Here is a 12,965-nt window from a genome sequence, read left to right as displayed (position 1 = left end):
AGGTTTCAGATTTGACTGCAGTTTTAAAATTGCAAACAAACACAGAACATGCGTATATTTTTAATGCATGTTACAAACGAAATAGTTCATTGTTTTGAAAATGTTATCCCAACAATGGCAAAGTTGCTTTTTCATATCAAATAGCAAACAGTTTAAAATGCTTTGATAACCATATTTAAAATCTCAATTACATTTTAGTATACATTTCCAATTTAAGACCATAATTTCTTTTTTTAATGACTATTTCTAATATATTTTTATGACTTTTCTTTAGAACATTCTTTTAGAAATATCGACCGGAGATGTTTCTCTACAGTTCAGAAATAGTACAGTCACTGAAGTTCTGAGAAGGTTGGTACAACACACGGAGATTTCTAGTATATAAAAAGTACCTTTCCTTCTAAGCTGCCCTCCTCCCTGTTGCTCATTCTGCATCCCAGTCCTATGATATCACAGAAGATCTGAACCCTGTGCATTCTTAAGTGTGAATTCACAAGTTAATACACAATAGCAATCCTCATCTTTCCTATTTTAATAATTAAAGTCTTTCAGATGATGGACAATTCTTCAAGCATTATGCTTTGGACCTTGTTTTCTTTTTCTATGAAAAGGCATAATCAGATATGTATCACAGTTCCTGGCAGTAATCAATTATAATTGGAATAATAATCCCCTAGGAAGACATGTAGAACTCAACAAGGGCATCTTAACCCCATTCTTTGAAATTGCATTTTATATTAAGCTAGACTGGTAAGAAGATTTCATGGCTATGCCACTCAGATAGCGCGGTACTCCACTACTCTGCTGCATGCCCACTGAAACGTGGTTAATAAGGCACATCCATGTATCTTATATGGCACTATGTTGGCCCTTGCTTACTGTTCGCTTATATAGCTGTTTAATATACAATCTCATTAAACAAAATATAACAGACAGGAATTTAATATTTTGAAAGAGGCTTTTTTTAAGGAAAATTAAGAGAAAGATGCCTTTGAGTCTCTTCTAAGATTATATTAGTATTCCTGATGCTGAAATACCACATATTATTGTCACCAACATATTAAACATGCATCCACAAGGAAATTTCAATAGGAGAGTTATAACATGATTTATGAAGTGCAATTGGAGAACCATATAAAAAAGGCATTGTATTTATGACCCAGAGATAAAAACACCTTTAAAAATGCTATTGCATGATGAAGCTATCAAAACATATCATGTCACCTAAAACTATTGGTTTTCTTTGTACCAGTCAACATAATGTTTATTTCCATAGGAAAATAACCTGGCATAAATTGCATTTTTCAATATGTACATATGCTTTGATAAATGATTGACAAATGCCAATGCCCTGGTCGATCAAAAGATGATTGCAGAAAAATCACCCATTCTGATATTGCACCCAAGGATTAAGTCCTGATCACGGGTTTAGTAGCTTAAAGAAACAGTCTGGCCCAATGATTAATCCTTCTCAAAGGAAGTAGTCCTGGATTAAAATTTTCCCAAGAGGCATCCAGGAATTAAGAAGTTCCATTATAGCACCACCCGTACAGGCTGCTGAGGTTTGTCAACATTATTTCCAGGCTGGAATGTAACACTTGAAGAATCATCATGGGCAAATGTTTCTTTGACTGGTAAATATTCATTCCGCTTCAGATCTAAATTGAAAGCAAAAAGCTAGATTTTAGAAAATAAAATGTCAACATTTTAATTATACCTTCTCAAGCCATTTCTCAAAATGCAAGTCTCCTAAAATTATGAATGATATAGTTAACCCATTAAATAAGATATTTCTATGTTCAGTAATGTTTTCGTGATATCTCTAATGAACATGTCACACAAAGCAAATTTACTGATAATGAAATTTAGTGGCACGGAGTTTGCTTATTTGTAGGTAAAGCTGAAAACTGGATTTTTGCACTCTGATGATGAACAATCCCAGCAATTTTTAGGTCGAGGGAGACAGTGCTTGCCCGGTCAGGATCATCTGTTGTATGTACTTTGTGGGCTTGAACTCCACCCATCGCTTTTCATTTGCTTAATTGCATGTGTTCCAAAATTCCTTGCTTGCCAGTGGGTAATTTGTCTTCCTGGTCCCTTCTTTTTGTAACTCCTTCATTCTGCTAGAGCATCGCCACATGAATTGTCAGCTTCCGCATTTTCTATTTTATTTTCTGCTCAAGAACTTTTTTTTTAATTCTGAACAGCTCTTCACGCATGCGAACATCTTTTGAGTGGCTATGTGTGTGCCTTTGTTTTAATTGTTTCCTGCTCGTCTGTGCTGCCCCACACCACCCGCCCATGAATTATGAGCTCGGGGCACTGTTCTAAAGCCTACAAGACTCCTAGGACTCAGCAGCTGCTCTTGGGTGCCATTTCTTCACCCTTACTGCAATATTGTTTTAAGGTGTATGTTACAGCCAATAAATATGCTTGTTTCTACCGGCTCCTGTTGTGTTCATACTTTTTTGCAACTAGTTTGCGTTATGTGGTGTTGGGTTTGTTTTGGGCTTCTTTTAGCAATGCAAGAGTGTCTTGGGCTTGTGCTTGTTTATCTCTTTTGTCCTTTGTGATGGGATTTACCAGTCAACAGCCTTGTTAGCATGTGCTTTGTCTTCACCCCCAATGAGTTTCACATGGCGGGGATAAGCGTTCAGAGCTTGCTGTAAGCATGGTTAGACTCAGAGGACCTGTGTTTTTTGCTGTTCGACATTAGGCGCTCAGAAGCTGTCCATCTACTAGACTCATTTATACCGCTGGGTGAGCATCCTTATTAACCATCACCTCCGTTCCATAGGATCAAGACTCAGAACTTGGGACAAATTTAACTTTCCCTCAACAATTCCCCAGGCCCCCTCATCTACAACTTTCCGACACAAATTGATTTAAGATCCATGCATTTTGCAAAAATGTTATGTGCCCACTGCAAGGTAGAAGGAGTTTTGCAATAACAAAAAAGCCTAGTTTGTCAGTTGTGTGAACAATGTTAAGCTTGCTTTCCACAAGTCAGCCACTGTGTTCTGTTCCAAAAACTTTCCTCTCCAGAGTTCAAAACATGTCTTCCCAAGGCAGTTTTGTCTCACTCTTCTACATGCTAACCAGCCAAGCACAGCCCTGAGTTTCCATAATCCGCACACTCCTGTTTACCTCTAGTCCTCCAGATGTACATTGTTTGTCCAGCATAACTTTCCCTCCCCATGCAAGATGGCATGTTACTGGCCTACCCACACACACCTTGGCAGTGAACGTGTCACAGTTCTCTCTCTCCCGCAACAAGGCTATCACAGCTCTCTCATGCTGCAGGGAGCTAGGCCACCATTTGTCTCCACCGCCTTAAAGCATCACCGCTCTCCCACACCTCAGGGAGCGAGGCCACCACTGGTTGCCTGCACCCATGGAGCGTCACAGCTCTCCCGCACCTCAGAGAGCGAGGCCATCACTGGTCTCCCGCACCCTTGGAGCGTCACAGCTTTCACTCTTGGTAGCTAGGCCATCACACCTATCTGACTCGTTGTCTCCCACCCCTTTGCAAAGGAACATCATAGATCTCATTCTCTGCAGCTACATCGTCATAACTTCCATTCCTGGCAGCTCCATGAACATCTCTCCCATGGCTCCACCGCACTAGCAACTAAAACGTCTCAGCTCTCCTTTGCCTGGCGATGACGAAAACATAATTCCCCCACTCCTGTCAATACACAGCTACATTTCCCCCATTCCTCCAATCATCAGTGTCACATCTCTCCAACTCCTAACATCTACACTGTCATAGCTATGCAACTAGACTGTTTTAGCACTCCTCACAGCATTATCCCCCCCACAGCAACTCTTCAGCATCAGCGCAGCACAACCTGAGCATGAGCCATCTGCCACCGCACACTACGCGCACGCCTCGACGCCGCAGGGATCCGAGACAAGGCTCTGGAATGGCCCACATCCTTCCTCTCAGGCAGAACCCAGAGCATCCGCCTCCCCCCATTCCCATCCGACGCCGCCGAGATCATCTGCGGCGTACCCCAGGGCTCCTCCCTCAGCCCGACACTGTTCCGACTACATGACCCCGCTTGCACAAGTCGCCCGACAGCACGACCTCAACATAATCTCCTACACCGACGACACTCAACTGATCCTCTCCCTCACCAAGGACCCCATCACCGCCAAAGCCAACCTCCATGAAGGACTGAAAGCCGTCGCCGACTGGATGAAAGCCAGCCGCCTGAAGCTGAACTCGGACAAGACGGAGGTCCTCATCCTCGGCTCCAACCCTTCAGCCTGGGATGACTCCTGGTGGCCGACGGCTCTGGGGACAGCCCCGACACCCACAGACCATGCACGCAACCTGGGAACCATCCTAGACTCAACGCTCTCAATGACCAAGCAAGTTAAGGCCGTCTCCTCCTCCTGCTTCAACACCCTCCGCAAAATCTACAAATGGATCCCAACAGATACAAGAAAGGCAGTCACCCAGGCCCTCGTCAGCAGCAGACTCGACTACGGAAACGCCCTCTACGTGGGAGCCCCGACCAAGCTCATCAAACTACAACGCATCCAAAACGCCTCGGCACGATTGATCCTCGACATACCACGCCACAGCCACATCACCCCCCACCTGAGAAACCTGCACTGGCTCCCCGTCAACAAGAGGATATCCTTCAAGCTCCTCATCCACGCACACAAGGCACTCCACAAGACCGGCCCTGCCTACCTCAACAGTCGTCTCTCCTTCTACATCCCCAACCGCCAGCTACGCTCCGCCAACCTCTCACTAGCCACCGTTCCGCGCATCCAAAGAACTACCACCGGCGTGAGATCCTTCTCCCACCTCACCGCCAAAACATGGAACACCCTCCCACTGAGCCTACGACAGACCCAAGACCTGCCGACCTTCAGGAGAACACTCAAGACCTGGCTGTTCGATCAGTAGCAGCCCCCCCCCCCTCCCCCAGCGCCTTGAGACCCTCGTGGGTATGCAGTGCGCTTTACAAATGACTAATTGATTGATTGATTGAGCCCAGCATCACCTTAGCACAGTACCAACTCAGCATCACCTGAGCACACATCAGCACCATCACCTCAGCATGACTCAGCACCACCACAGCATCACTCAGTACCAGCACAGCATCACTCAGCGCCACCCCAGCATCACTCAGCACTACCTCAGCACCAGCACAGCATCTCCCTCAGCATCACTCAACACCACCACAGCACCACCTCAGCCCTACTCATCAGCACATTACCACCTCCGCATCACTGCACCACCACCAGTGCATCACCAACTCAGCATCAGTGCAGCACCACCTCAGCACCAGCACAGCACTACCTCAGCACCAGCTCAGCACCACTTCAACCACAGCACCATCTCAGCATCAGCACATCACTACCTCCGCATCAGTGCACCACCACCAGTGCAGCCCCATCACAGCAGTAATTCAGCACCAACGCAGCACCACTTCAGCATCAGCACAGCATCCCCTCAGCTTCAGCACATCGTCACCTCGGCATCAGCTCAGCACAGAACCAACTCAGCATCACCCAGCCTACAACTGAACACCAGCTAAGCACCAACCAATCACCAGTGCAGCACCACCACTTCAGCATGACTCAGCACGACTGCAGCATGACTTATCACCTCAGCATCACTGAGAATCATCTGAGCACCACTCAGCATTATCCGATTACCACTACAGTATCACCTCAGCATCAGCACACCACCTCATCAGTGCACTAGCACCAGTGCAGTACCAACTCAGCACCAGTGCAGTACCAGCGCAGCACCATCTCAACATCAGCACAGCACCAGTGCAGCCCCACCTCACCAACAATTCAGCACCAACACAGCACCACTTTAGCATCAGCGCAGCATCACTCAGCACCACTTGAGCACCAGCTCAGCACCACCCGAGCACCAGTGCAGCACCACCACCTCAGCATGACTCAGCACCAGAACATCAATCAGCACCACCTCAGTATCACTCAGCATCACCTCCACACCAGCACACCACCACCTCAGCATCACTCAGCACCACATCAGTTTGCCCTCAGAATCTGGCATATGTTAATTCTCCCCTAGTATCCACCTGCTGCGCAATGTAGTTCAGGTACTATTTCTAAACCTCCACTCTCCCGTTGTTTATGTCATCCACCCATAACAGAAGAAAAGCTATGACAAACAAGCATTAGAACAGGCAGGAAGAAGCTACCAGCACTGTAAGAACAAAAAAACTAGAAGACATTTTTTATGTTAATTCTTTTTTAAATAGGGACGTTCAGTTGTGCATAATGTCTTCTTAGTAATATAGAAGGTAACAAAAGTGTGCTTAACCCTTTTTATTGTAACTTTTCAACATGCTGCACAGCACCCACAATGCTCTACAACACAGCTTTAAAACACTGGCAAAGCCAACAGCTCTGGCTAAACACTTACAAGATCCCAAAGGAGAGACCTCTCGACTATGCCACTGCGTGTGCTGCATGTGGTGTGCAGTGTGTGTGTGTGTGTGTGTGTGCGTGCGTGCGTGCGTGCGTGTGTGTGTGTGTGTGTGTGTGTGTGTACACAATTTGTTTGCTTGCTAAATATGTGCATCATGTTTGGATGCAGACTTTCCTTGGTGTGACAGACTGCACTCACTACAGGTGCAGCAAGTTTCCCAAGGTACAAGGGAAGAGGAGGTGGCCTCGCGGGCTACGGCGGTTGAAAAAGTGGAATTTCAAGCGTTCGGATACTGGCTTTAAACAAAGAATATGTGTGCAGCACACGGATCCTTTCCTATAGGTTTTGCTGTGTGGACAGAAACCCTGTTTACCTTCCGCTTGATCAAACAGTTGGATCTGATGCATATTAACCTGCATCGCGAGAGCTGTGAGGGTGAGAGTCGAATGCTTCCAACACACTGGCACCGGTTCGAGACGCCTACCTGGAAGTTTCAGCTTCCTGCAGCAGGAGTTGCAAAGGTGCTTCGAACGGAAGTTTTTGATGGCATCTTCTCCTAGATTTGCTGGACCAAAAACCATACCACGTGATCTGTAAAAGTAGAATGAATATTTATGTGCCCATAGATTTTAATACTACAGATCAAGAAGATTTGTTTTTAATTTCAAATGACTAAATGCCATTTTCATAGCAATATCATCGGCCTTCCTAAGTAGGATAAACAGACTAGTATAGCAGTTAAAACATTTTTTTAAAAACTTTAAAAAACTGGATGGTGTAGTAAATCTTGCTCCTAGGATTCTCCAATAACCAGTGCAAAACTTTCCTGCACAACAAGTGTAGGTCCGTACTGGTTTTCGTAATCTTACTTCTGTCTTTCAGCCATTGGCACTTTAACATCTGAGGGAAGTGACCGCACGGACTACAGCCACTTCCATAAATACACTCTGTACGGTCCATCTGCTCACCCACAGCCTTTCGTTCACCAGGAAACATTCAGAAAGAGTTTTGTGAATGAGGGCGGGGTGCGCACAAAGGGCAGAGGATGGATAGGGATGACAGAGCTGGGAGGTTGAAAGGGCCTGAACCCCGCAGACTGCTTGCCAGACACAAGACAGACACCCTCCAAGGAAAGAAGCTTTAGTTTGCCAAAGTTCACAGGCGGAAATGGTTTACACATGTGCCAGACTAGGTATCCATATTTTAATAAACATGTTATTGAGTTTTAATTTAAACACTGTATATAAATATAAGCAACAAGCAAATAGGCTACGGTGAATGTGCTGCAGATCCCAGATCTTTAAACAGCATAACCATTGCATACCCACAGGGCGGCTCCCCTAGAGGGCACTGGAGCGGCACCGCCCTCTTTATTTTGTTGACGCACACACACCTGATAGCAATTAAATTGCTAGGCTGGGGATCTCACAGGCCTGTGAGGTCACCAGCCCGGCAGAGCACCATCCGACGGGGCTGGGCTCCGCCCCTTGTTGACGTTTTGTTAAAGTTTGCCCTGGGCGCTTCAGGCTAAATAAAGCCTCGCAGCGCCAGGGGCGTCATGTCAGTCAAGGAAGCCACACCACTCCAGCTTCCCTAACTTGTCACAAAGAGGGGTGACGCCACTGAGCCTCACTGACCCCACCCCACTCTGCGAGGAGAGGAGCACTGGAATCTGCGAAGTGTATCCGCTCGAGTTTCATTGGTCCACTGCGCCGAATCCAGTTCACAGCTCCCGCGCGGCAAATCTAGCTGGACAGGCTCCTCAACAGAGATCGTGCTGCAGAGTTTCGAAAATCTGCTTAAGTTTCAGTCCAGTGTGACGTGACCCTTCCCAGACACCGGGCATATAAGCACGAGGTGGGTGCGTCTGAAATAAACAAGGAGAGCAGAGGGGGAAGGTTGGCGCTGGCTTTAAAAAACCGCGCACAACGCGAGCTAGGAACATCTGGCAAGCAAAGTATGCAACAAGACAGCACGCATTCACTCGCCCATGGGAAGATCCTTGAAAGCATGGCCCACGGCATAGGGATCTTCAAAATGAATTACTGTCTGCGAGTGTAGCTTTAAATAGGAGCAGCTGTGCCTAAGGTTATGTTGTTGTTTTAGATCCACCTGTTCCAAAAATCAATATGACAACAACAGCAGCAAATGAAATACAGAGGTTTGTGAGGGGACCAGGGAGGCTGGCAGACTAATTTATCAATCCATATGCAAACATTTTCTTTGTCCCGTCAAATGATGCTCAGCGGCGGCTCCTCCACAATGGCGGAGGAGCGCCGTCCATCCTGCTGGCCAGCTGATGGAAAGGAAAAATAAAATGATAAAACAGTACTATTATTATCATTTTGTTTTTCCAGTGGACGGAGCCGAGTCTTTGGTGGCAGGGCCATGCCATGACAGGCACGGGAGGGGAGAGGTGGGTAGCACTGCTGTCAGTACGCATGACCGTTTGTCCCACTGTATTAGGATGGCCAAACCGTCATGCACATTGACATCTCCCCAACCTGAGCTGCATTGCCGGGTGGAAGGAACAGCAGGCGTAAGATCCCAGTCCCCTTTCAAGCGGGAAACACGCACGCTCAGGCTAATCCCAGCGCTTTTCTCATGCTGGCACCAGCATGAGCGAAGGGCTGGTATTGGCCGTGGGGAGTTTGCGAGCCTCAGCACGTACACAACAGGAAGCAGAAGAGCGGGTAAATTATTTTCTATTTTAAAATGTTGTTGTCCACCCCCCCTCCACCCTATACCCCTCCCCCACCCTGCCACTCTGCTGTGAGACCAGCCGCAACTGGATGCGATGAGACATGAGGAAAAAACAGCAAAGCTTTTTTCTTAAAATGGACATCATTGTGCTTCTTACCTCCACGAAGCATCCATTATTGAATTAAATTACATTTTTTTACACACAGTATCACTTACTGTGTTAAATAAATTGCTTTTAGTGATGGGCCACTGAACAATCTGGAACTGGAGCATCTGAAAACTTTAATCCGTTGGCCCTCTCCATTTTACCCTATTTGGTAAAAAAAAAAAATCCTTGTAGGGAAAAACCACTCCTGAAACCCTCTCGGGATAATCATGCTCACACAGGCAACGTCTGCTTTCATTTTAGGCCCTACCACTTCCAAACTTCACAAGCCGCCACTGCCCACATCATGAAGCACAACCAGTATGTATCAAAATCAAGCCCAATCTGGCCATTGAGCAACAGTCTAAGTTCCAAAGGCCACATTTTCACTGTCCCGAGAGCCTTTACAAAAGGATACACTTGTCCGGGCACCAAGCAGACTATATTTTGTGGTATTTCTGTGTGCATCCTCTGGCTTTATATAAGGGTCTCTCCAGACACATTCATCAGCCCATACCCTCCTTCCTGGACAATATATTGTTGTTTGAAATAACACAGCCAATAGGATTGTAGGCCCCATGTTAATATTAAGGTCGATTTTGAAACAAAACTGTTTTGTAATCAGAAATGTGAGTTAGCCATCATGTAAGAACTTCTGCTCTCAGCAGGTGCGAACTGGCCTGTTGGGCAATCAGACATCGCCAGACACGCTGGGCCAGTTTGGGCCATTGTGGGGAGGTTTTGCCATTTTAGTGGAAACTGCAGTGCAAAGTGAAACTCAGGCTTAGCTCATGTGCAAGCACGGTACACAGTGGTCATGCAAGCTTAGCCCACCACCAAGACAGGGACAAATGACCACGATGATCTTCTCATGAGTCAGTGTGCTTTTTTGTTGTTTCAGTGAGCTGTGTCATGTGGTGTGTGATGTCACTGAGGGAAGTGGGGCTGTGACATGTGGGTATCAGGAGAAGCGATTATATCTGGAACATCCACATCTACCATACTGTGCGTCATGGCTGTCTGCCTTCCCTCCTTGTTGCTGTCTCTGCAATGAGCTTCTGGTGGGTGCATCATGGCCCCACTCGATTGATCTGGTTAGGGTGGGGGGCTCACCTCATCAGCTGATCCAGCGCCACCCTGACAACACACTGGAGCTAATGATTGGTTTCGTTTGACCCAAGGCCTGACCCACCAAGGCCGCTGTTGGAAGCGCTCTCTGCCTTCGGCTTCATGATCTCCTCCAAGGAAACTGGTGCCAAATTCAGGCTGTGGTGCATGTTATTGTATTATAATAATATTACAAAATGTAACTGTATGTATTACCTTCTACAGGGCTTGCACTAGCCCCACACATTCTATACTGCAGCAATTGCTCATAACACAATGTCGGAAGATTAGACTACTATCAATTATTATATTTCTTGTTTGGCACTGCACTGCAGGGACAATTTTAAACAAAACATGATTCCAATCGACTAATAACGCGCCGGAGACTGGTCTAGGAAGAGGCCAGACCCAGATGCGGAGTGTCTGTGAAAATACTGCAGACAGGATGGATATGGGCAGCGGCAATCAGGGCGCAAGCCAGTGCGGCAATCATTTTTGGCACCCCCCACCCCCATGACCTTCTCCTCGGATTCTCTCACTACCACCAGGCAAAAGGGACCCTCATCTCTCCAATCATGAGTTACTGGTAAACACAGCAGACCCCCTGAGGTCAGCGCCCCCCTCCACAGGTCATCGCCCAGCGTGGCCGCACCAGTCCCACTGCCCTAAAGCCGGCCCTGGAGGCAATGATTCGGATTTGGTTAGGGCAGCACTGGGCAGATTTATACAAGGGTGTAGGAGATGCTACATTTCTTGGGGGCACACAATTAGCCTTGGGGAGAACTGATCTAGGATCTGGCTCAGCTCTGAGGGTCAGAGCATGAGCCAAGCCATAAAACGATGTAACTCGGGAAATAAATGTCTTGAAAAAATATGATAAAGGCTCTTTAAAATGAAAAAATAGATGTTTCAACATTTCTCAGTGTCAAAAATAGGTAAATATGGTTGTCAATGAATTGACATTTATTAAAAGTAATTGATATATTTTTTAAATTTAACATTCAAAAATATCCCCAAGCCCTGACGAGTTGCCACTAGTTATCCAAAACGTGTCAGTTTGCAATAAACTCTGCTTATATGGCTTGTATTGCTATAGAATGTGAAGAAAGATTATTTTACATTAACCATATAGAAGTGAAGTTTTTGTTGGGTGCAGAACCTGCACTGAAGTCCTTCAAGTTGCTCTAAAACTAGCTGGTTAAAGAATTGATACATAGTGAAGGGAAGGCTGGGCTGTGCATCACACAATTTGGGTAAGTCGGAAAGCTGGGGTTTCAGCCAGGTTTCCTGGTTGCACATTGTGCGGTTCAGACACTTCAGGGTTTCGTATTCTGTCTTCCGTTTTACACCAGAGAACAGAGCTTTTTGTTCAGTTACTTTATGGTTTTGTACACAGACAGTTCAATAAATAAACCTATTATGGTATTTTACAATCCCTACTTTTAAAACCTGTCACTAATTTCGTCATAATTGGCAACTTGCGACACACCAACTCACTTATTGTATAGAAATGACAGCCATTCAACTGCAATAACTTTTTACAGCTTATGTCTTACATCACAATGCCTTCTGCCAGATCCCTTATCAGAGGAGAAAGACAAGCCAGGTCACAGAGCATAATTAAATCAGCTGCTTAAAGAACAAAAACAAACATTGTTTTTCTTTCTTCTGCTTTGTTTTTTTAGCTTCACAATAACAAGGAGAAAGGAGATATTTATGGCAACATGTATATTTTTTGCACTCCTTAGGTAATTATAAAAAAGTTTGAATCTTTCTGCACATTTCTACACATTCCGAGCTACTGCACCTTTAAAAAAAATAAAAAAAGACTTGTATTAAACCAATTCTAATATCTTTTTGCAACAAATATCTAACAGTTTTGAGATTTTCTTTGTTCTATATTTTTTCTTTATAGTTACAAACATGATCTCGCAGATGAAAGAGCTATGCAGCATAACCTCTGCCTTCGGCCTTGTTCCTCTACATGATCATGGAACACCTCGATGACTTGCAATATTCTTATAAAATATGGAAGGGGGTAATTTATCCCCATACATCACACCTTAAATCAAACTGTTCATGTGCGTGGCCTTAAGATTTACGGGTGTACTTTTCCGTTAGGATTGTTTCCACAGATAGTGAAGATCAAACACAGCGAGAGAACATGCCTGCTGGAAGCCACTCTGCACTTTGTCTCCATGAAGAGTTGTAACATAAGGAGCAGCCTCTACAGTGCTTAAAGGAGACTTTGGATATGTAAAATGTTACAATTCAAAAGAAGTCCAAAGGTAGCCATGAAGTAGGTTATAAGTAAGAGGTGTATTAAGCTTAGTTACAGGTTATTATGATGGTAAGTAAGATAAGAAGTTGAGCCCCACCAGGAGCGGCTGGTGTTAATGGGCAAAATGGGTGTCGCCCTGCCCAGGGGAGAGTCAAAAAGAGAATTTATAAAAACGCCACGCAGGAGAAAACAAACTACTGCTTGCTGCCCTCTTATTTTTTATGGGCAGCTGTGCTGAACTTTGCAGATGTCCTGCTCCTGCTGTGCATGTGCCTGCTGGGCGAGGTATTCTTCGACCT

The 12,965-nt window shown here is 45.6% G+C and overlaps 1 protein-coding gene across 4 annotated transcripts in view; it reads right to left on the bottom strand.

The window, feature by feature from the left end:
* Positions 1–996: 996 nt before the first annotated feature.
* LOC146860386 (transient receptor potential cation channel subfamily M member 7-like) overlaps positions 997–12,965 on the bottom strand; it is a 1,286,036-nt gene continuing 1,274,067 nt past the window's right edge. For all 4 annotated transcript variants that reach the window (XM_085644245.1, XM_085644247.1, XM_085644246.1 and 1 more), the window contains 2 exons: positions 6,915–7,021; positions 997–1,658 (listed from right to left, as the gene is read on the bottom strand). In XM_085644245.1, coding sequence (XP_085500371.1) covers positions 1,534–1,658; positions 6,915–7,021 — 232 coding nt within the window. In that variant the 3' untranslated portion in view covers positions 997–1,533. The remainder of the gene's footprint in view (positions 1,659–6,914; positions 7,022–12,965) is intronic.

Source organism: Triturus cristatus, chromosome 3_1, assembly GCF_964204655.1.
Source record: "Triturus cristatus chromosome 3_1, aTriCri1.1, whole genome shotgun sequence".
Lineage (NCBI taxonomy): Eukaryota > Metazoa > Chordata > Amphibia > Caudata > Salamandridae > Triturus > Triturus cristatus.
Note: the sequence above shows the minus strand (reverse complement) of the source record. Positions and strands in the feature narration are given on the sequence as shown.